The sequence below is a fragment of the Morone saxatilis genome, unplaced genomic scaffold, assembly GCF_004916995.1.
Source record: "Morone saxatilis isolate NCDOM2014 unplaced genomic scaffold, NCSU_SB_2.0 Contig2, whole genome shotgun sequence".
Taxonomy (NCBI): Eukaryota; Metazoa; Chordata; class Actinopteri; family Moronidae; genus Morone; species Morone saxatilis.
In genome coordinates this window covers 25244508-25270842 of record NW_023339762.1, presented here as the reverse complement: position 1 = coordinate 25270842, position 26335 = coordinate 25244508, and the positions used below count along the sequence as shown (strand labels likewise).

Sequence of the window (26335 nt, the reverse complement as noted above, 5' to 3'; positions counted from 1 at the left end):
GACAGAGTCTTATGATTTCCCTCAAATAAAAGACGAGGAATGTCAAAAGAGAGTTGCTGAAGCAAAATATTGTGAAAATGTGCTACTGCTATGTAACAAACATTGTAATATGAAATGTATGAGTAACACAGAGGATGCAGTTTTTAAATGAAGGTTTAAATATTGCAATTTGCTTATGTTCATTTTTCCTGCTGCTGGTATAACTCCATTTAAAATGAGCTCCTCCTTAACTCTTCCTCTTACGTGCAAGTGAATAGAAATGAGTGGGGCACATTCTTACTCGCTCAAAACAAAACGGTTGAATGAGTGACGTATTTCCACTGGCTGAGCAACAATGAAAACCTTTGAGACACTAAATATATTTCATGAAAGAAACACGATTAGCACTACTTTAGACTGAGCTTTGATGTACTAACAGGGTTACTTCAGACATTTTCCCACAGCCAAATGAACCGAACGTAAGTTCAGTTAGGAAGACTATTTTTATTCCTCATTCATTCACAATTCTTTCTTAACCAGCTGACTATGGGTGTTTACTCATTGTTTACCTATTTAAATCAGATTTTGCTGCAATCTCAATTAGCCAATCATGCCTTTGCTGTCAAACTTTAAATCTGTGCTCCTCTCTGCTGCTGTCAGCTGCCATTTCAGTGTGAAATCATTGCAACCCTCCTCCACTTCATTCACCTCAAGTTCCTCTCATCCAGTGCCCATGTTGAATTTATCAAAGTTCAGCCATTCTCTTCCTCCCTTCATCCCCACTACCAGTGTCTAGATTCCCTTTGTGGGGTTTCGTATACTACTCACGACTTCACTAACCCCTAAAAACCATTATGATTGTGATTATGTCACAATGGTTTGAAAGACTTTTCTAATCATGACTATGCACATGGGGTTCACTCATAATTGTCTCCTGATTAAACTGCAGACTTTGTGGCATCTCTTGTGTCATGCACTTATCTAGACCTGCTCAGCTAAATAAATTTAACAATTTCTTTCTTTAACAATGCTTCTTCCCAACCCTTTGCGTCACTGCAGTAAGGTATCTGAGGTATGACGAGAGGCTCAAGTTACACTGAAGCGCAGGGCCACCAGTGGCCTCAAATGAGCTCAGTATCACACTAATAGTTTTTCCACCAAATTTGTTCTGGTTCTTAAACCCGTTTCGTATAAGATTCTTGGAACCTTGGTGCTTTTAAGCAATTATGCAAATCCTAAAAGCATTTGATTTCTGACACAGTGAACAGCTACACTCTTTCAGCTGATAGCATTATATAATCCCCAGTCAACTCAAATAACCTTTTTATCACAGTTGTCAAAGAAAATGAAAGATCTTCCAGTGACAGACAACAATAAAACACACACAATATGAATTTATGCTTTTAAAAACTGAATGATGAATGATTGACTAATTGGTTGACCGTATGCACACATAATGTTGTGTCCCTTTATGTCTCAGATTTTAGCCAGAGATGGTTTAAGGACAACTTGGTAGTTGGAGTGCTTAAGTGGTTACTCACAATGTAATTTAATTTCTTGAAAATTTAAATTGAAGGCTAATAAAATAAGTGGACACAGTTGACAAGAAATTATAGAAATAAAAAAACAAACAAGTGGTGTAGTCATTTTAACAGCTCAGACCTATTCAGGCACTAAGGAGCAAAGGAAAAGGGACCCCTAACTTGTTTAAACATTTACACAAGGAAAATAAAATAAAATGTTTTTGGACAAAATGGGAAAAATTGTATTTTTATGCAGATGATATTCTTACCTTTTTTAACACGCCTTGGTTGACCTGGAACCACAACCTCTGGAGAACCAGCTCATCCAACCCCTCCACCTGTAACCTCTGATGGGTTGAGGAGAGAAAAGACATTTTTTATTAATCTCAGTAGCCAGACCTTTGACTGGTGGCATAAAGTCACAGACTCAAAGTCTGGCCTTGAAAATAAGGTACATGTCAAGCATCATCTGAGGAATCTCCTCCACCATGTCCTCAGTGACGGGAAAAGAGTCAATAAATCAAGAGACGGTATCACGACTTTTACCATTCTGCTGATGTTTGACAGTTTAAAGACTTCGTGTTGGTGAACCCTGATGGTGTAGTTGATGGGGAAGTTGTGCTTCTGTAACACAGAGAAAAAGAGAAACAATTATCACGCGCATTTTATAAAGCAGAAAGCAGTAATACATGTTTATGTCACATTTACTATCAAAACTAGTAAATTTAACTTTTTCTCTTTTTAACTTCTTCTCGTATATAACATGACACGCAAACACAGAAGTTGTCTTCTCCCACACTCTCTACTTACTAAAAATACCATTTCATGACAATCTAATCAACAGCATAAAGGATATAGTGCATGATGGATAAAGGTACAGCACTTATCCATATTGTCTACGCCTGGATTTTATTGTTCAGTAAAAATATCAACCATAGAGGGTCACTCCAACATTTTAAACATCAAGTTTAGTTTATTTGTCAAGGGTAGTATAGTTCTGCGACTCTGGTGGAGCATGGTCGAGTCTGAAAAAATAATCCCAGTGATTGTAGGGTAAATTTAACCTGGACAAATTCTTCACAGAAACCTGAGTAGAGTTTTGAAGGCATTAACCACTCAGAAAGTGTTTTAATGTAAAGGATTTATGGACACTAATGTCCCTTATTTGGAGCTAGAAGTCAGGATGTCCTGGCAACCATCACTAGTGCCTAGTCTCTCTCAGTTCTTTCTAAAAAACAGTCTCTGTTGTCACTATTGTTCTCATTGTTGTCTCTTATTATTGTCTAGTTGGCTGCAGTCAGCTGAAAATCATCCTGGGAATGGCAGGAAATGACTAATTTCAGTAGAAGTGAACGAAACTTCTAAGAATGACCCCTTGAATACACCGAACGTTAGGGTCAGAGTTGTACCTCACATTTACTCCCACTGCTCTGGTCCCACCCAGCTAGTCCAGAATTTACGACCACTGACCTTCCACCCACAAGGCAACTAAACACGTGTCTCCACATTCATTGAGACAAGCTTGCAAACATGACATCATTCTCTCACCATGTAGCGTCTCCTGTGGCTGAGGCTGTTGTTGAGCGTCCTCAAGGGTGTGCACATGCTAGCCGGTGTCGGGGCCATCTGAACAGGTGCTAGCAGAAACAGGCCTACAAAAACAGGAGCAGCATGAGATTAACTGCACAATCACTACACAAAGAGAAACTACTTGACTTGTTTGGCCAAACTACTGCATGTGTGACCAATATGTGTGCGTAATGATGTGTGAGTTTACAGGATTTTAGTTAGCAGTGCATCGGTTTGATGTATGATCACTTTGTGTTGAAGCAGAGCTACTGTGACAATAGTCTGCCTTGACAGAAGTCAACCAGATCCACCATGGATCAAAAAGTTGTCAGGATAGATATATCCAGTGTACTATACCCTGGCTTTCTAGGGGAGCTCACTTTTTCTTATCGGGTGTGGTCGTGCCTGCCTCAAAAGAGACATGAGTCATAGTATGCTGACTACAAAACAGAGCAACGAATAATGCAACGATTTTGTGTGCAGACTGAGAAGACAGTTGTTTTTTTCTGGTATCTGAATTAAAGTGAGTGAAGTCAATGATATCGCGTCGCTAGGCTTCAGTGTTGATGGCAAAAATAGCATGCATGGCGATATCTTTATTAAAGTGAATTAGGTCACCCTTATGCATGAATCATACATAATATCAATACATCCCATGGCTCTCTTGTATTTTGCCCCCTGGATATATTGCAACAGTCTGCAATGTTACATATTTTTTTATATTTTCAGCCGTTAGGTGAAACATTATTACAATTCATCCTGAGGCAAACAAATTTCCTGACAATAACCGTCCAACAGTTGTCAAGACATGTCACTCAAAACCACAAATGTCCACCTCATAGAGGTGGTAGAAGAAAAGTCAGGGAATCACCAAAGTCTTTAGGGTGCTTCTTCTGGGATCATTGTCTGGACCAAACTTTTGTCCTCGTCTCTGAGACTTCAACGTCACTTCTGCCAAAAACGTTAATATAGTTTGTTTGAACAAGCAGGTATCCTTTTATGAACATAATTTGTGCCACGGCAAAAAAAAAACGTCAGAACTTATTTTATGCATTCAAAACAAGTTACCAATGATCTGGAATTTCAATTGAAGACTCCTTTTTACGACTCCACCGTCTTTTACCATTTGTTGAAGTGTCCCAGTAAAACAAACAGACTTGTCATTGACTCAGCCAAGCAAATCAGTCAACCAAGCAATTATCTTGACAGTTGCTTGCCACTGTTAAACATTCATCTCGATTCTGTCAGTATCTGAACTGTTTTTTTCATTCTGCGCCTGTGCAAGAGGAAAAAAACTAGTCAGTAGCCTGTTTTCCTAATCACAAATATCACATTTAAATGCTTTGAATACCACTTCACATGTTTTTCTTGGCTCTGCATTGCTTTCATGTGGAGGAAGAAGAGGCAAGGCTGAGCAGTTTGTCATATACCTCTTAGTCATTGACGGCGTCCATTAAGGGCAAACTCATTGAGGACACTTGATGGCCAATCAATCAATCAATCAATCAATCAATCAATCAATCAATCAACCTGACTTCATTTGAATAGCACTTTTCATAAAAAGCTATTTAACTGTGCTTCACGCATTAAAACACCCTTCACAGCTTTATAAACCCAAAAAGGTTTTGAGCAATGGTAGATCACATATGAATCTTAATCTCTCATTAACTTGAGAATTTATTTTATAAATGTTGTTTCTCCACAAAGATCAATGCATGGCAATAGCAAGCTCCTGTAGGTTTGCACACTAGTATTGGCAGTATATTGGCAAGAATCTGGCCATACGATATGCATCACGATACAGGGGTTACGATTTAATATACTGCGATATATTGCAATTTTATTTAAATCAAGTTTTAGCAAAAGAATACACTACCACATACATACATCTGAGTTTAAAAAAGTTTTCATGCAACCAGAACTGTGGGATCTTCCCAGTCCCTGTAACATCCAACATCATAGTGCTAAATTTACAACACTGCAGTTGGTTTAAACACAAAAATCAATACAGTGTTTTTGAGAATAGATACAATATCACTAAATAAAAATATCACAAGATTGATATTTTCTTACACCCTTAATGTACACCATCCGGTTTTCAGGATTAAGAAGTAATAGTAATAGTTCTATAATGCTGTAATATTGTGACGAAACAGTATATGTCACTTTTAAACCCACTTAAATTAGATCGATTCTACTGTCATCGCACAGGTACTGAGACAATGAAATAGTGCAAACAGCAGTTAAGTGCAGAGTATGCACATGTGTATAGAACAGTAAAGACGTAGGGGGTAAATATGAATATCCATCAATTATCTCTAACCACTTATCCTTTGGAGGGTCACAGGGGGCTGAAGCCAATCCCAACTGACATTGAGGCGCGGTACACCCCGGGCAGGTCACCAGTTCATCTCAGGGCTGACACATAGAGACAGTATGAGCAGTATGAACCGTGTGAAATGAATACTCCGACATAAACAGCATGAACAAAAAAATATACAGTGCAGGTACAAGTATAAATGCAACAGTAAATCTTTATGCGGACGCTTCACTTTCTCTCATAGATGTCCTGTTCTCTCACGTCTTTCATTTCCCCTCTCACTCACAGACATATAATAACAGAAAGAGAGGCGCTCAGCACGAGGTGAGACACTTACGATTTATAACTGCAACGTGACCCAGGCATGTTAAAGAACTCCCCACGAGAGGGAGAAACATGATCACCGCTTTACCTCACTGTCATTTCCACGTGAGTATTATCATGCTCTGTTCTTACCATTTAACTATTCATGTACAAATGCACCTTTTCTCATCCTGAAAATACTAAATAAGTTTTTTTTTGTAAATAAACTAAAGTAACAACAATTTTTCAAATTATCTGTTGATCTACCTGCAGTTTATGCTCAGAAAAATCCAACGTTTTAAACAGTAACAACATTTCTTCTTAGTAGGAACTTTAATTATTTTGCTCTGTTGCTCCAACATAAGATAAAACCTCAAGTAGAGCTAAAGTAGAGGGACTTATCCTGAGCTGTAGCTGCACTACCACTCTGTCCAACCTTTTGCACCATAAATGCATCAAATCTGCAAGACTCATAGGTCAGATTTATCTGAGATCAACCAAAACTGCTGCATAGTCACGTTAAGCAACAGCAGCAACAACAGCTATCGATACAGATTTTCACATAGAACATTTGTGGTTAATTACAAAATAAATACATGAATAAATGGTAACCCCATTTACTGTCTAAACTGGATATCAACTGCATGAAAAAGTACCACTGACTGCAGTATTCAAGTTCATATAAAAAGAATCATATGTCCTCATGAATGCACTCCACATGTACGTGTGTATCTGAAAACAGGCCTTTACACAGGCCAAGGGCTGCTGCCACTCCGAGGAGAAAGCCTCCTTTCTCACAGGTAAGAGAGTGAGTTAAAGTGCTGCAGCACCATCTGGAAGTCTTTGTGTGTAAAGAGCACAGAAACAAAACTGACAGATCATCACTGTAAGATGAATCATGCAAAAGCAATGGAAGAACAGCCATTGTAGTTCTGACTATATACCGTTTCTTTTAGCTGTATTAATTCTGGTTAATTTAGACTACTAATAAAACTAATATATACTTCCCTTTGACTTAAACAAAATTAATTAGCACATTATCCCAGTAACTCCCCAAAAAGTTTTCATACATGAGCTTGCATCATCCTGTTGGCTGCTAAAGAACCTGAGCACTATTCAGGTATAAGATCCAGGGATAGTTTGAATGCTTCATAAAATGTGTTTCTGTATCTGAACCTGCATGTCAGCACTTGTTTGTACTCCTGCAAATGCCTGAGACTGCCTGTGTATGTGTGTGACACTGAACGAATTGTACTGAGATTATTTTCATTTTTCGTTAGTGTTGTTGTAAACTGAGTGAAAGCTTTTCATAGTGTGTTTCAGTCTGTTGGATCAGATTGCAGCACAAACACACAAGGAGAACTATATAACTGGTTTTTCATAGTGTAGTAGACAGAAACACAAAAATGATTAAACAGCACTATTGTGTATAACCAGTGAGCTGTAGTCTGTGGTAAAAGACCTCATTTTAACTGTAATCATTGTAATTATCTGTAATCATGACTAACTTGTGCAGTGCTGTTTTGACACTGTCAAAACTTTTACACATGGGGAGGACTTTCAGCTATCACAGAGTAAGACTATTATACTATATGACTATGACTAGCAGACAGAAAACAGCCCTGTGGTGCATTGTGGGGGCATGTTATTTAAGGAAGCAGTTCTCAACCTGGGGTCCCCAAAAAATTTAGGAATATTTTAATTTCAATTATTTCATTGACTAAAAGTTAGCCCAATGAGAGAATGTATAAGCATTCTGCTCATAGGTTTCACACTCCTAACTATAAATCTGCAGTATACACAGTTATGGACTAAAACTCCATCTTATCAGACTGGGATCCCTGAGACTACATCTTATCAAATATGGGTCGGATGTGTATAACTTTTAGGGTCCTTGACACCAAAAGGGTTGAGAACCACTGGTTCAAGGTACTGATGGGATCATAAAATATGATCTAAAGAGCAGTTGGGGTAACAATGTGTTTAAACACATCAGTGTGTTTAAAGGCTTATCAACGACTTGTATTACTCACACACAGGATTTTACAACTCTGGAAAGTTATCACGGCAGCAACGATTTTATCTTTAGTTGTGATGATCCCAACAGTAGAGATATAAGCCATTTACCTTACCATACCAATCTACCAGGTATTTGTGCTGCATAATTGGCTAACACAGTTCCTTGTCAGATGGTTTCGCAAACTTTTCAGCACAAGTTGAGCCTGGTTAAACTTTTTTGCCCAACAATCGGGCAATGTTTTGTCTGCATTGGCATCCCGTTTTTGCGAGAGCTACTGTCAGTCTGACGTTGGCCTAAAAGTCTGAAGTTCATGGCAATCCATCCAGTGGATGGTGAGATATTTCAGTTTGGACAAAGTGGTGGACCAACCAACTGTTAACCAACACACAATCTGTATATTTCCACAGCATCAGTTTGAAAGTGACCAAAAACTCCAACAGAACCTGTACATTACTTCAGGATACATTTAAAGGGTCATCATTAAGACTGGTAATGATAGACAACAATAAAGAGTTGACCCTCAACTGAAAACTCACTTCTTACAGTTTGCGCAGAGCCTGCCTCACCGCACTGATATCTCACTGTGACAGGTCTGCCTCACTGATGTGCCGCTGTCATGACGTGACCTCAATAATAGCAACATCAGAGTACTTTTAGAGCTGAGAAGAAAACTGGTAGACAGCTCATGTAGAGCAAATTAACCTGTGGTTATTAGTATAGGAGTATTACTGACATCTGCACATGCCTGGACCTGTTGAAGAACGTCACATGAGATTTGTTTGTTGTTGCCCAATATCTGCCTCTCAGTGGCATTAAACACACAGAATATTCAACACAGAAATAACGAAGAAAAATGGATGGACTTATCTTGGGATTTTCTTGTTGCAACTGCACTTGCATAGCACCTTTTCTCGTCTTTACGACCACTCAAAGTGCTTTACACTATGCATTCACCTACATTCACCAATTCACGCACTGATGCCAGGCTGCATGGTGCCAGCTGCTCATCTAAATCGCACATCACAAACAGAAACACTAATGTGACGGGAGCAGTTTGGGGTTGCCCAAGGACACTTTGATCGAACCGCCAACCTCTAGTATTAATGTAATTGCCACTTGGCCAAATGCACGCCTGCATCACCTGAAAAACAGACCTTAATGGCTCTGTCATGAACAACCTTGTATACATAAAAACTCAACCTCATGAAATTGCTGATAATAATATTGTCCATGTGCCATACAAATGAAATCTGGCTGTATTAGATGTTGGGCATTATCCAACAATTAATTTCGTCTAAATGATCTTATTGCTGACAAAGAGCTGGACTGTAACCTGGTTGGGTGTGAATGCAATACTTAAAGTTTCTTTTTTTATACAGATTTTTATACGGATACGAATACATGCCATTTAGTTGGTTGAACTGATACAGATAATAGTGTACTCGCTTATCCTTAGAACCAGGTAATGAACAGCATCATACTTGTATCATCTGTAGGAAACTGTAAGATCGAACATCTAACCTACATGCTAAAAGACCCCCCATTCTCTTATGTCTTTAGCCCCTGGGAGATGACCACATGGTGCACACAGGGTGGACTGAGTTAGTACAACTGACGAATTCCTTGAGCTGTATCACTGTAGACGCCCCAATCACAAATTTTAAGGATATACTATATTCTGGCTATGTATAGAAATCTTGTGTTGGACTCAAGTGTTTCATGAGGATGTTCAATGGCCTGCACTCTTTCAGCACGCTAACAAGCTGCATGTGACTATATTTCTAAAGGAATGAGGACTGCTCCTAAATATTGAAATGAGGAAAAACCCACAGAAACCAGTCATAGTGGGGTAAAAATGTACAGGCTACAACTGCTCAACAATCCTTCACAAACAAAACTTTTCCCATACATGTGGTTCTGCAGCGTAAACATCTTATTTGTGATGCAGAATACATATACATACTGTGCAAGTAATTTGTCTTTCAGCACACAGGTCTTCCATGGGGTCAGCTGCAGTGAAAGTGTCCTGACAAAGACAGATTAATGACCTCTTTGGAAGCTCTGCAGTGAGTTAAAACTAATGAGACTGTTGCAGGTGGATGGGAGGACTGTTTTGTTTGGCATTCAAGTGTTAAGTGAGTAAAATTAATGTAACACACTGAGTGATGTGACATTGACAAAGCGCAGTGGTTATGTGTCTACCTCTGAAGATTAAAATGAAAAAATGACCATGTTTTTCTGCTTTTGCTGGTATTATTATACTTCAATGCTCTACACTGACCCCCAGACTGGAAACCACTGACTTTAGATAAAACTAGAGACTTGTACTTGAAGGAATCCAAAATATATGGTGACATGATGTATTGTCAAACAACCTCATCCACCCTGTTGTTTACATTTTCTGACAACAATCCATGTTTTGCTGCTTTCTTTATCTTATTCTGCCAGCTTACAGTTACCTCACAGCAGGAAGGTGATACGAGACCAGATCCGACTGTGGCCTTTCGGGTTTGAGTGTTTTCCTCCTGTGTTCACATGGGTTTCCTCCCATGGTCCAAAGATATGCACGTAAGTTGAACCAGAAGCTCTAATCTGCCCGCTATGTGAATAAGAGTATGAATGAATGTGTTTGTCTGTCCGTGTGTATTAACCCTGTGACTTACTTGAGACCTGTCCAGTGTTTGCTTCCCTGTTAGTGCATGCTGTGATAGGAGGCAGCTGTGCGGCACCCGTGAACAAGATAAGTGGTGGCAGAAAATGAATGGAACAAGGTTGATGAGTGAGGTTGTTTGAGAATACATCATGTCACCATAGATTTTGGATTTTGGATTGCTTCAAGTGCAAGTCTTTGGGTTCATCTAAGTGTCAGCCAGAAGTAGGAAGAGACTATATAACTGTGGACGCCTCAGCTTCAGCTTGGGCTGTAAGTAAGAGCATATACTGTTTTTGTGCTTTTATTTATAGTTTATATTTAAAATAATTCAATGCAATTTGGTTTTATTTGTATAGCGCCAAATCATAACAGAAGTTATCTACCATACTCCTCATAAAATTATTTACAGAGACCCAACAGTTCCCACCATGAGCAAGCAGATCCCAGCTCTAGGTCGGCGTCCATCTGCCTCAACCGGTTGGGGTTAGAGAGAGAGAGGGAGACACTGAAGTTTATATGATTATAGCTCAACTGTAAAAAATTTGCCTAAACCACACTACACATTGCATCCTTGTTACAACCCTTTAATAATGATATTAAAGGTCCAGTGTGTGGGATTTAGTGGCATCTAGCGGTGTAGTTGCAGACCGCAACTCTGTCACCCTCCCCTTCCAAGCGTGAAGGAGAATCTACGGTGGCAACGAAATGAGCAAAAAACGTGCATGCCCTCCCTATCTAATGCCAGGGTTTCGTTTGTCCCTTCTGGGTTACTGTAGAAACATGGTGGTTCAACATGGAAGGCGGCCCACGGTGTCTGTAGACTGCTCATTCAGAGGTAACAAAAACACAACAATTCCTATATTCAGGTGATTACACACTGATGAAAACCTAACAATATTATATTCCATTTCTGCCAGTAGATCCTCCTGAATGTTACACACTGAACCCTTAATAAAGCCAGAACGTCAGCTTATGTAAAATTTATTTCTTTTCAATATAATCTAAACACTTTAGAGTGATATTGATAAATGTAAGGGTAGTTTAATTTATCAAAGTGGAAAAATCAAATAAAGTTCAATATTATGGTTGCTTGTTTTACATTCCTGTGCATAAAATGCAGATGGTCCACAAAATAAATTGAAAACACACTGTATCCATAATTACATATTTGCATATTTGACTCTCCCGACACTATTGTGCACACTATTACCACCACAAAGCATTCCTGAGTAACAGCATGAGGCTACACTTCACACACTGGATGACATTTGTGCCTGTGTCATGAAGAGCTGTCAGTTATCTGCCTCTCTCTGCTGCAACCCATCCATGTTCATTGTCTCCACAGAGGACCATGCTTCAGCCAGACCTTGAGATCTGAGAATGGTATATTTTCACACATAAATTTAAAGAAGAGTGGCTCGACATTCATGTGGGTCTCAAAAGTGAAGTGGATCTAAAAAGCGAACAGTTCTTATTTTGATAAGATATTAAATCTATTTGCAAGCAGATAAATTCACATTTATCAGCATGTCAGTATTGTTCCACCAAGAGACTTCTGTTCATTCAAAACTCTGCAGCTCTGCTATTGACCAGAACCAAGCGGAGAGAGCACACTAGTCCAATTTTAGCTGCTCTGCACTAGTTCCCTGGAACATTTATAGTGGATTTTAAAGGATCAGTGTGCAGTATTTAGTGGCATCTAGCCGTGTAGTTGCAGATCGTAACTCCACCACTTTACCTTCCCCTATAGAGCCAGTTTTTGCTTTGTCCATCTTGGCTTACTGTAGAAACATGGTGGTTTAACATGGCGGACCCAATGGAAGACGGCCTACAGTGCCTGTAGATAAAAACTCATTCTAAGGTAACAAAAACACAACAATTCCTATATTCAGGTGATTCTACACTGTGATGTGATTGTTTGCTGCTGGTTTCTGGAGGCTCCCAGAAACAGTTGAAAGAAAATTGTGGATGCAATCACATCCCAATGCTATGAGACAACATATCGAGATCTGGGAAGGCAGCTTGCTAAATAGAAAAAGTTAAAAACATATCTCTTCACTTAAGCATTTACCTATGCCTTCCTGATACAGGCCTGAAACTCTTTATTGCACTTTGCTTCGCACATGTGCACCACTGCACTTCTTTCAAAATGTATTTTAATTTGTATGTATTGTTTTAATTTGTATTTTTAACTTTATTTTTTCATTATTATTATTCAGTGGGTTCTAATCTTATTCTATGCATTCATCATTTGCCTTCCTTTACGGCAGATAAAATCCGTCCGTCACATGCACAGTTGTTCATTCAGTGGGTTTTATTTTCCATTGATTATGGTATGCTATCCTTTTCTTTACGTTAATGTAGTCTTTTATCATGTGAAGCACTCTGCATGTAATTTCTTTGTTGTAAAGCATTTTATAGAGCCCCTTTTATACAATAAATGCAGATTAAATACAGTTATGATAATAACAATAACAATAACAATAATAATAATAATAATAATAATAATGTTTATTGATTCATTTTTGCCAAATTAGCTGATATATGCTTCAACAACTTCACAGAAGGAACCTGGGGTATTTTACAGTGATCAGGAAATATGATAATATTCTCTTTGAACAGTTTTCTGATATTACCACAGGGACATCTGAAGCAAATATATACCAGATGTCCAGCTGCATTTGTAGTAGACTGACTGTTGTCTTTAAATTTGAAATCAATCCTGGTGAAGATATTGAATTACACTGTGTCTGTATTTTTTCCACTGGCTGTAATGCTTTGATCCAAGATTCTGGGGAATCATTTATTATGGCATTTCCCTGTCCAAAGTATATACTAAACACCAGTGTAGTTACATTTTTAACAAGAAATACATTAATTCTTCAAATGAAAATTATTATAATATATATTTTATTTAGTTTTTTTAAACGTATTCCATTAAAATTGAAGTTATTGTACCTAGAAACACATGGTTAATGGGAGCGCTCTGTTAGACTGTAATCCTCTAAAGAGAGGGGACGGGGCAACCTTCACCTTTTTGGAATCCTGACTTTATTCCTTGTTAATCGCTGGGCAATGCTTCCCTCCACTTTTGTGGCAATGGCAACAGCTCTCTTTCTTTTGTCTCTCTCATTTGAGCCCGGCCCTGACTTGGACTCAAACCTCTTTGGACTCAACTACATGCCAGTCGCTGGTTTTAATACATCATCTCTGTTTAGATCCATAGTAGGGTGTGGAAAAAGTTGCTGTAGTGCAGATGCCAACACAGCTCTGTACAACCATCAGCAGGTCTGTATTCACACATGTCATTTGCTCTAAAACAAGGGACAAAATGAAAAATTGTTGCATTGTAGTTCAGGTCCATTTAAAACCAAGAGGAGTAAACGTGAAGTTATACAGACTAACACGTAACTTTTTGATTGGACGGTTTTGGCGATTGTCATACTGTTATCTCGGTAGATCAAAACGTCTCATTCTAAGGTAACAAAAACACAGCGATTCTTTTTCTCAGGTCATTCTACACTAATGAAAACATACCTATGAATGTTATATTAAAGTTCAGCCAATAGATCCTCCTACATGTTACACACTGGACCTTTAAGTCAACTTACACAAGCACCGGGCTGTCCAGTTAGTGCCCTCAATTGCAGGCTTGTGTCTGGCTTGTTTCTTTGAAGAACCAATCCCTATTATGAAAACGTAGACCAGACGGAGATCTATCTAGCTGATTGAACCATGTCAGTGTCAGCTAACTGGGTAGTTGTTGAATATAAATTACCAACAACTGGCAGATGGTGAACAGTCTTGTATTATCACTTACTACTGAAGCTTTTCAGCTTAAAAGCTCCAGACTGGGGAGTTCTGAGGCGTCCAATGTGTGTGTGAAGCTACCATTAGCATAAGCAGCTGCTGAGTGGAGCTGTCAGCGATGTCATTAATCTAGTTTTACATTGTCAGACAGGACCAGTAGATCGTCATTTGCCATACTGTAGCTTTTATCATACAGCATATATACCGTAAAACTTTGCATAGAAGCAGATAGACGTGGGTCTCCTTTAGCCGCCTGGTGTGGTTGCACGTTTTGACAAATAAACACAGGTCTCCATTAGATGCCTGGATTTTATAGAAATTACTTTATTTGATTCACTCAGACCAAAGCACATACAAGACACAACTGAGAATGGATACATATTTTTCCATTTTTTCCTGTGAACTACTACAGATAAGTAATGATTTGTAGTAAATAACTCTTGTTAAGTGAGTGATAGGTAAGGTGATTCCTACTCTTCAAGTGATCTTTGAAGTCTGAGAACAAAGTCCTTCAGTAAATCTGTCCAAACTCTGTCATCCTTGGCAAAGGTTGTCATTTAAATGTCCAGCAGAAGGGCCTTTGTCAAGTGAAGTTAGCCTGAGGTCATCTCTCCTCATTGTTGATCTCCATGGCTGTCTCAGTACTATTTTTGCTCGTTGAGAGAGAATTGAACGTCTGACTACCTAATGCTCCCATAAACCTGCTATAGCCTGCAGCAGACAGACTCATGGTCAAAACGAAGGTTTCTGCAATTCACTGAAGAGACTTTGATTAAAGAAAACGCTGCATCTTTGCAGCTTCTCTGTGTGCAAAGAAGGTTTCCAAGCAATATTACAAAAATCTGTCAAGGATCACAACTGTCTAAAACCAAGCCTAGACCCAGGTGTACAATACATTATTCTTGTATGATATTTAATGGCAAACATCTAGTTAGGGTGAGATGAGGAGAGATTAAACACAGTATCTGTCTTGTCTCATATTGCAAAGAATTGCTTGCTTTCCTTACGGAACCTCTTTTCTATCATTAAGTAAACTGTCGCCCCCCACTAAGTGACATATTTTAAGGATATTTCATATTAAAGTCATTGCATAACAACAGCTATACAATGAACCGAGACAGTGAACACAATAATTGCAGGACGTTTGTGTAAACCAAGCAATTTGGATGTAGTTTGAGAAGATTATTTCCTGTGAATATGAGGCTGTTTAGCAGTGTGAAGGTTCTGTGAATATAGTTTATGTTTAGGTCTTCCCCAATGCGCTTTTCCTGTGAGATTTCTATTTAAGTTTATATCTTGAATAACAATAATAATAATAAGAATAATAATAATATAAACTTTGGGAACTTATATTCACAAAAATGAATGAAATGCTGAGATATAAGCTGTTTCTTTTACACCCCTTAAAATCAAGAAGTCCTCACGACCCCCTGCAAAGCTTTGGCGGCCCTTAGTAATGTACAGTACATCCGGGGAACACAAGACTAAAAATTTTACTAAAAAATGTTTTAAACAACAGTAAGTAAAACAAAAGAAATATAAAATACATAATTTTCTTTTTTTAAAAGTCCAACATTTCAGTTTTTCTAAGGAAGAAAAGTAAAAAAAATTGTAACAAAAGATTAAAGGACAACGGAGCAAGTAGCAGTCTTCACCTTCACCTGGTAGTGGTTGTCATCCAACTGGACTCTTACACAGAGAGGCTGAATATTTGACCAGGTAGTGCCCAACATCGTTCCAGTTTCACAACATCATAATAGTTATATAGTTATATATATTCTTAGGTTATGTTTTGGCAGCTACAAGCACAGAAGCATTTCAAACACAACCATTTCCACAACACCACACAGGAGTCAGTGTGTGGCAGCAAACTAACAGCTAACAGCTTGACTGATCCATCTGAAGAATGGCTCCGTGGTTGTCGACTTCCACATGATAAAGTGACTAATTCCTCACGTTCAAGTCCATGTTAACTCTTTTTTCCCCTTACAAAGATAAACAACACCGGTTTAATGGATCAAAGCAAGGAGGACAGTTAAGGCGCCAAGCCTGCAAAGCATAGACTATTCATATTTCCATGGTGTAGTTGGGAGCGGGCTGCCATTCGGAGGAATGCAGTGGGTGTGTTTGGGGCTAGCATCAATCATGGTCAGACCCAGCTCTACCAGGCTCTGCGGCTCAAGGGTAAAGACACCATTGAACTTCTCGTTTTAGGAAAAATTTGGAGAAAATACATAAAAAGCTGACAAAATAAAACAACACTGCACCTTCTCAGCTATTTGACTACGCATGGCTTTCCTTGGGTAACGGTGAAAATGCGAACACACCTGTCAATTAGCAATGACACATGCTTCATCATTTTGAAATCACACAATTAGCGTCAAATGACTCAAACAAATTATGTCTTACATGTTTAACACCCATACATATATAAATAAATACATTAAAACATTGCAGGGTGAAATACTGATAATCCTCATTTCCAGACTAATAATGCACAAACGCCCTTGAGGGTGCCACAAGACGCCTCGCAATGGGACCAATTCACAACCAAACACATGGTACAAACAGGGCACCATCCATCACAGGGGCTGACAACAGCACCCCCACTGGGACACTGGCAGACAAGGAGCAGGGATCCAGGTGCATAAATACATCTGTAATCTCAGTTATTTTTAGTAATACAGTAGCCTATGCAGGACACAGACTTTTACAGACTTAAGGATGAACCTATTAATGGATAAAATCATCAGTATCAGACCTGTTTACAATATTTAAGGTCCACTTGATTGGACTGTACAGTTGTACAAATGTTCTTTCTTGTCTAAAGACTGCAGTAGAGTTGTGCTGCTCCAACTAACAGCGTTTAACTACATTTACATGCAACGATGATATCAGCTGCCGAAAGGAACTGAAGCAATGGTCTGTTTTAGCCACTGACAGGGCTGCAACAGAGCAGCATAGTAAGTAACTCTCCAGAAGAAACAAATGTTCTGTTCCACAATATCATAACCAAATTTGGCCTTGTTACTGTAGGATATCACAAGCTTCTTCACTGTATGTACTATAATAAGTTACCGAGACGGCAGAATAGAGTTACAGGGTTAGAGAAAATGTAATGGAGGAATGTAATGAAACAGACATTCAACGAAACGCAAATGGATGCACTGCAGGATTATTTCTTAAGTGTATACATGGATGTTAATATGTATATAAATATATATATAGAGAGAGATTAGATAGATATATAGATAAATAGATATATAGATTTATTATATTCTGTTTTATTTATTGATTATGTGTGTAGCATGAAGGAACTACAAACTTTACATTTTTCCTTGATTCCTTGAGAAAAATATGTGATTTTGCTGAGAACTGCTGTAGTTGGTGCAGCTCCAATGCACCTTAAGTTATATACTATTGACCTTTTTGAATATAAGGACATAATGGATACCAAAACTGCACTTTGCCACTGGATTAACTCTCCACACTGGCACACAATTAGCCACCAAGATGAGGGCCTGATGAAAAACATCACCAAATGTCACATATGAAAAGAAGGACCAGTGAGTAGGAGTGGGAGAGAGCAATTCCATTCCACTTTTTACACTGGGACACAAACGAAAACCATCTCAGCACCAATTACAGCGGAAAACATGCATGTGTAGAAGTCTCTTACCTAGAAGGCCTCCCAGCAGGCAGACTGATGTGGACAGTTGGACCATACTCTTGGGCTGAAGTCTTCGGCTCCACAGTGCTTTAAACACGGCACAGTGTGTGAACACCGACACACAATGGCCAGCCACACACTCACACACACTCCTATAACACTGGTGTCTGCAACTCTTCAGTGTGTGTGCTTAGCGGGACACACATGGGTTGACGGACTTCAGGTCTTCATTGAATAGTTGAGCATCTCTGAAACATGCCAGCGGCAGCAGATCCTGGTTTTTATGACTCTTTTGCTTCTGTTGCTCTCTGCTGTCGAAAGTCTGAAAACCATACACAAAATAAGTCAGGGGGCCAGAAAGGAAAATACTAGGCAAACAATTAAACAGAGGGGGGTTGGGGGGGGGCAGTCAACCCCACTGAACAGATGGACTGACAGACACCGACCTGGAGGGTTAGTTATCTCAAGTTTAAGGTTTCTTCAAGTTGAATTTTAATATTGAAAGGAATGAAAACCTGTGGTTGGCTAAAACGAACAATGTGTAAAACAACATATGTAACCAGCAGTGTGTAGGATTTAGTGGCATCTAGCGGCGTACTTGCAGATTGCAACTTACTTGCTTCACCCTCACTTTCCGAGCACAAGGGAGAAATTATGGTGGCCACAAAATGAACAAAAAATGAAAAAGGCCTTTATCTGGTCCAGAATGAAAAAATGGATGGTAGTTGAGTGAAGACTGAGTTCAGGGCATGGCTGATTAATTAATTAATTGAATCCATTAATTTAATATATTATATAATTTTACTTTTGTTACTTAAAGTATATTTTGATGCCATTACCTTTGTACTTTTAGGACTTTTACTTGTAAAACAGTATTTTTACACTGTGGTATTTTTACATAATTATATTTAATTAAATGCTGCAAAAGAGAACTTTTCAACTTTATCTTAAAAAACGGATTACACCTGACGTGTAACCAATCAGATAGTGCTGCCAAAGTAGCACATTTTAATATTATTTTATCAGCAATAGGACAATAAAAGATACAGAAAATCTGAAAAATTGTGAATATTGGTTGATAATCGGTCTATGCCTAGTATGTTTTTGAGCATGGAGGGACCACAAACAAACAAACTCTTTGTTCCAGTTTGAATAAAATGAAACACCACCTTTTATCACATAGCTCTCACCCTGGATTTCAACATATATGTGTGATGAAACACATTTTATATAAGAATCTTTAAAGATGTTGGTCTGACTACAGTTTGGATTAAAACTAAATTCTAATACTTAAAATTGTTCATAAGAGGTGGTGTGAAATATATCCTTGTCTTACTTAAAGTTTTTTTTCATCGTGATGGATGAAATACATACTGTACGTTTTCATATCAGTCCCCCTGTGCCAAATTTCTACTATTTGGCACCATCGCTTGCATATGTGGTCCAGATGTTAGAGTCTAATACTGTCATAAATATATAGCATATTAAAATTATGCAGGTTAGAATGTGGGAAAAGAAAATCTGTGATTCCAAGGTGCATCACTGCCCTGACCGCCGAACATCTGGAAGATATTGCCTGTGAACGACCGCACATCTCCCGCAGGTAGATACACACACACAAACACACACACACACACACACACACAGTATCAGTATCAGTGTTATCATTCATCATGACAGCCTACCATGCCTGAACTTCCAGCCACACAGTAATCCCATGTGCTTAACGTTGCAGTAATTCTGTCACTCACAGCAGCATTGCACTCATACAGGGTGTCAGGGCGGTCTTAAAAAGTCTAAGATCCAATAAACAGCAAAGATTTTCATTAGTTTCATTAGTGAGGTTGGTATCTCTGCGAAATAGTCTACATGAGAATGCATGTTTTTTCCCCTGATACAATATTAAAAAACTGAACTCAGGTTTTTGGCCAATAGACTACAGTACCAACCCAGTACAAGTGTTCTGTTTCTTTCACTTTTTTACATGAATTTAAATTGTGTACACATACTATATAAAACTGAAAACATTTTACTATGTGCATGATTACAGAGTATCATTCTCATAATGAAAGACAGCCATCAACCCATTAATGATACGTACACTTATTAGGTCTTTGTGACTGATTTTGCTTTGCTCTGTGTAATTTGGCCAAGAAGAGGACTGGCGTGGGGTGGCCAGCAGCAGTTTGTTTTCTTAGGCTGGAAGGATTACAAGTTAATAACAGGTTTCCAGGACTTTTCCAGGACATTTTCCAGAAGTTTTTCTTAACAATCCAGAAGAGGTCATACAAGCTGCAGTTTCAGGCAAATTGACTACTTTAATTTGGCGACAGCCCATAAGTACCATAAGTAGAATTTCTTAATTTTACAGAAGATTCATCTTCTAGAAACTGAAAGTGTTTATTGCACCTACAATTAACATCACTCTGCATGTATTTATCAACCACAGCAACAAGAAATCTGACCATCAATGGGCTGTATGTATGGAGATATAAGAATTTAGCTTGCAGATCTGGAAAAATAGATGCAACGCCGAAAAAGATCACTGCAAGTAAGTTCCACTTTGCATCTGGTAAACCTGCTTTAAAGTGTCATACTAATTATCCTCCCAACAGTCAAAATACGCAACTACACAACATTGATTATTTCCAGGATACATGGTCTTTTTAATCAATTTCTTGGTGTTTCCATGAGAACTAGTCTCTAATTTTCAGATTTTCCAGGTTTTCCAGGCCACGTGGGAACCCTGCTTAAATCTGACAGATTTAGGGGATGATGGAGTCTGTCATCAACACACATCATTCTAAAAGGTAATGTGGAGCTTTGTAGGATGGATTATAGGGTGCCTCTTTGTTCTGCAGCTCTTCAAAAGCTTGATTTATTCCACAGGTTTTGCTGTGGAGTGTCTCTCCATGGCCAGATTGAGACTGACGACACAACTGATGGGCCCGGTGACGTGTGCTGTTAGCACCAAGTCCATTAATTTCTTGTGTGTGAACTGCAATGGTTTACTTGAGATTGTTAGTACATTGTATGGAAACAAGGCTGTTGGACCAACATCATACAGCAGATGTGTTGAGTGGATTGTGGGTCTGCTGGAATTTAACGGCTATGTGTAAACACAGAGGTTGTGTTGTCTCTTGCATCCAACCACTGACTGTGGCTTCAACTAGAGGCAAGAGCAAAACAAAATAGTTGTCTAATAAAAAAAAACATGTTGGCGAGTGCTTTGTTTGGGATGACACCTAACACTCAAACCATTGTCTTTCTTTCTGACTTTTCTTACAGACGCTGTAAAACTTACTTGTAAATGTGTTAACTGTTTGATGTTAAGATTTGTAATTCATTGTTGTTTGTTGGTTATTTGATATCTACTGTACAATCCCAGCATTTCTGGAGAATCTTAAGCACTGATGCCAAAAAAGCTCAACTCTGGAATTCCTTCCTGATGTAGATTAAAAACCTGTTGGTGGTCACCAGATGTGTGAAATACGAATAACTGCTAAGTTAAACATAAGTACGTACATTTACCACAACATCCTTTATAGAAGGGACTGGTTGACTGATGCAATGGCCAAAACCTCTACATCATCCACAGAGAAATACAGTTGATTCTATGATATAAAGATGAAAATTAACTGTGCTATTACGCATCCTGTCAGAACTCTAGTGGGAATATAATATAAAAAAGTGCAATACAGTTTAGTTATTTTTAATCAACCAGCCAAATTCAGCGAACCAAATGTTTTTTTTTTAACCAAAAATCAATAAATAACCGTAGGGCTAAGCTAGCTAACTGCTGGGTTTGTCAGTCAGACTTAGGTTCATATAGAAAGGCTGTTAGCAATGGCAATGTCTGCACTGGCATAATTTAGATTGCTGAATTACAATTTTAAAACACGAACCTGCGCCTTAAAGCTGCAGCAGATAACTTTTATAAAATCAGGGTCCTCTGGCTCCCCCAAGTGCTTCTAATGGCATTTGTAAAAATCCACCGGGCCTGAACGAAGACAACCAATCAGAGCCAAGGAAGATAGTTGTTTGTTAAGTCTTCCTCAAATATCAACTTTAGGAATAAGACTAAAAAATTAACCATCTTTAAACCTCCAACCCAAAGTGTCTCGGCCCTGATTGGTTGTTTTCATTCAGGCCTGGTGGATTCTTGTAAAAGCAATAAGGAGCACTAGGAGGAGCCAGAGGAACCTGATTTTTTCACAGATTATCTGTCTCGTGTACTACTATCAGGATATAGTGAAAGTTTATATCCTATATTCCTGTACAGCTCTTAGATCTTTCTATCTTTATTTATATTTAAAAGTTCCTTGATTGTGATTGGCAAATTCCTCGTTTGTGTAAACTTGTTCGGCAATAAACACGATTCTGATTCTGAAAAGTTATTTTAATAAAAGTTACCTACTGCAGCTTTAATGTATAGAAAATGTGCTTTTGTTTTTGATTTTTCACAGCACGCTCTCTGAAGGAGCACGAGGAGCACCACAAACTGGTTGAAAATCACCATTCAAGGCTTTGATTTCACTAGGTGGCATAATGTGAGACACGCTTTAATCGGGGATTCACTTTTTATATAAAATAACTGAATAGATCTTTTTCACAGCTGCCATTTTGACATAAAAATAATAGGGTAAACACAGGTGTTACCACTGATACTAATTAAGGCTCCATTTAGTGGAGCAGAACCTTTTCAGTGAGCTAACATGCATAAGCAGCACCCTGACTCTGTTTGACCTGAACACTTTTTTGGGGATTTTTTGGGAACATGCCTGATTTCACGCCAGCTTTTCTAACATATATAGCTATTTCTTGCAGTTAAATTGCAAAGGAGAAATTGAACAAATTGTTATTTTTTGGTATAATTCATTAAAAATCAAATAAGATAACTCGATCCAATGAGAATAAAATTGTTTGGAGGCGAGACGTTCGTGTCGCACATGTTCGCAGGGTCTGCATCTTCACAACTCGAAACAACAATGTGAGTTTGGTCATGTATTGCTCGCTACTACAATGATTGTTTAAATTAGCAGAAAAGTTTCAGTTATTGGACAAAATTGTAAGCTCTCTCTCGCAGGATTCTCAGGGATCGGTTGAATATGCTTTAACTGTTGCAATCACAACACTGCAACTTCTGTGAGGGACTGACTAGCTGCTGTGAAAAAGATCTATTTAGAGCAAATAGCAAATTTAGATCTACATTTATGAAAACAGCATTCTCCCCCACATCATTGGCGGCATTAGCGTAAAATACACACATTCACTCCACACTGTACTCAGAGCAGAAGGAACACTATGACCTGTTCTATCACAGGACTAACCCGACTGAAAGCTCACATCGGCATCCATCAACTCTTACCTATTGTTAGGCACCATCTTGGTGGCAGATGTGTCCCTAATGTAGACAATATGTTTATCTTTTCACACTCGAGACACAGAGAAAATCAGAGGTAAACCTGGTTGTAACTCTTGAGCTCGGTGCAACTTCACAGCAAGCAGCAGAGCGAAGATCAGATAGAAGGAGAGTTAAAAGATTTCACACTGTCAGAGAAGTGTCCAGTCAAGTATGTGATCCTTTTGGAGGGCCATGGTTTGTGGTGTTGCTGTACTGGAGTGTATTATGTTAAAAGGTGTTTCTAATAGTTGCCTAACCCTGCAGAATATTAGAAACTGAGCTGCACGCCCACCGCCTGCTTTCTGTGTCTCGTCAATAACATTTTCCAATCTCAAGTAAACTCAAGCAAAGCTCTCAAATGCTTCTGATGTTTTGGTCGAGAACACAGGAATTAAGCTGTATAATCACTGGTGAGTGTTGTGTGCAGTGTGCTTTAAATGAGAACTAGAGGTCATATATAAGTACAGTCCATTTACCATCCCATTACTGATTTGTCACACTCACTCATACAACAGAACGTCACACACATCCACAAAACAAACTGATGAAGAGACATTTAAACACGTCTCACTATTTACTTAATCCTTTATATGCTCTATTTACCTAGACAATAAACTAAATTATGAGTCATTCTTTCCTTCTCCGCTTCCCTCCCTCACTCTTTCATTCCTCTTTACCCACCCCTCAACTCTCTCACTCTCTCTTTCTTTCACACCATCTTCATCTCTCTCTAATCAGATTTATTCCAGCGCTCCACAGCAAGACGTCACACCTCAATTGGCCAGCCGACTAACTCTGTGACTTCCCGGCGGATTCAATGTGTCACCAGTGGCGAAGTCTCTGTGGCAGGCAGCCAACCTGCTGCTGCAGAGATAAACAAAGGACTGAACCCAACTGTTGCTTTCACAGCCTGCAGAAATGAACGGAGCTGTGTGTAGGTTGTAATTACGGCACGCTGAATGTAGACAGGCTCCAAAAAAAAATAAAAAAACTGCAAGGGCACAAGTGTGATCGCCTCATGACACAGTAGTGGACATATTTTTTTTTAGTAGCTATGTTTTTCATTAAGTGTCATTACATTCCAGAGAGAGGGCAAGCAGATTTATGGAAGAAGATAAATGCCAGTTTATAAGCAGTTTGTCCGGCAGTGCTTCAAACAGAAAGATAAGGTTTCCACCTCTGAACCTTTGTGACTGCAGCACAGGAATGAAGCAACTTTAACGGATATTAAAAGTAACACTTGACCTTTTTGGGACAGCGGTGGGGGAAGTGTCGAGCTCAGCTTTGCCATAACATGCTCCGTAACTAAGCCTAAAATAACTGATTTTAACATCGAAAGAAACAGTTCAAAATCAGATATAATTGGATTTTTTTTTGCAGGTCCAATTTGAACATTACAAAAAATTGTATCAACACCTGTCTGACATTATGTAAGATAGAAACAATATTACCATGACGCACTCTAGGGGTCACCAGAGCATACACACTGCTCATGTCACACATACATGTGGGCATACCGTTGCTGGCAGAACACTGGATAATCATATCAGCGCCCTCAAGTCTTTAAACTGATGAGCTCATCTCAGGTTTGAACATATAACAGACGACAAGTATTCAGTAAAAGCTCTTTTTGTCATCAAGCGCAACTAAACACACACAACACGGGTCGCAGGATGCTCACCTGACCACACATAAAACACGAATCTTACTACATGTTTGCTCTCCTGCTGAACCCTTTGGCACCCGCACAGGCAATCATGCATAAAAGCTGCATCTCTAAGCTGCCCTCAGAGTGCACTCAGAGAATGACAGGGTCTGTGATTTGGGTTCCCTTTCCAATGATATACTGCATGGCTTTATGACATGTATGTATATATATATATATATATATATAATCTGGTTTACATATATACACATATATAGCAGATTATATATATACAGGTTGAAGTAAACTGAAGCTTCCCTGCCCTTCATTTTACCCCTTTTATTTACTTGTTTGTTTATTTTGTCCCCCGAGTCTACATTCCTCCCATATCTTTGACCATATCCATCAGCATCGCTTGTCTTAACCTCATCCTAATTTTTAACCCAGAAAAATAAGTAGTCCTAACCTTTAACCCGTGATGACTGGGTGAAAATGTCCACACACACACACACACACACACACACACACACACACACACACACACACACACACACACACACACAGACACAAAAGAGAGTCATCACTGGAGGTTCCAAACCTCAGACTGTGTCCTCACAAGATAGAAGCAACAGGGAGCACACACACATTGCTCGGGGCTGAACTCACTGCAGCTTTCCTCTTTCTCTTTCCTCTGTTTCCCTCTCTTGCTCTATTTTTATAGGTTTTTGTTATCCTACATTGTCCTATAATTCCAGCCTCTTTAGCTCACCAAAAAATACGAATAAAAAAAACATGCTCATATGGGTTGTATTCAACGACCTGACAGCTGCTCAAAATGGCAGTATAAGCAGGGTGTCTCACTCTGCAGTAACAAGGCTGTTACCAGCCAGGACTGCAGCAGAGGACATGAGTGAGGAGGCTGGAGTGAGCAGTGGTCACAAGTTTCAACTAAATGCTGCCACTGTGATCAAATAAAGCAGAAATACCTGCTGTGGTTTGCACATCAATGGCCCGAACAATGCCCCATCAACTGCATAAAAACTGAAATGAGTAGCTGAAAAGCTACCTGTGGCTGCATGAACTTTCTGGGAAGGGAAGGTGTTTAATTGGACTGTGGTTTCTCTCTAGTTTGTTACTTTCAGTGTGAAATCAATGAATCAATCAACTGGTTTAAACAGTCTCTCAGTAAATTCTGATTCTGATTCTGATTCTGAAGTTGAACTTCTTAACTGTATAACCTGAAACTCTCTCACTGCTCCACACAGTGTTGAAATGAATCTGATTGCGGAATGTTTTGTGCAGGTCTGAAGCCGAGCTGCTGCAGCGAAGAAGAAACATTTTCCCTTCTGGGTCTCAACTTATCGTACAGGATCTGTTGACATCGGCAGTAAAATGTGCGATGTGGCCACTGGTTGCACAGACTAGATCTTCTCTTTTTT

General features: G+C 38.9%; 1 protein-coding gene across 1 annotated transcript in view; it reads right to left on the bottom strand.

Annotated features, from left to right (window-relative positions):
- The window catches only part of il34 (interleukin 34), a 35999-nt gene that overhangs the window by 9178 nt on the left and 486 nt on the right, over positions 1–26335 (bottom strand). The window contains exons 2-5 of the mRNA XM_035665845.1: positions 17857–18169; positions 3051–3154; positions 2049–2126; positions 1772–1849 (exon numbers count right to left, since the gene is read on the bottom strand). Of these exons, the coding sequence (XP_035521738.1) occupies positions 1772–1849; positions 2049–2126; positions 3051–3154; positions 17857–17902 (306 nt within the window). The 5' untranslated portion in view covers positions 17903–18169. The remainder of the gene's footprint in view (positions 1–1771; positions 1850–2048; positions 2127–3050; positions 3155–17856; positions 18170–26335) is intronic.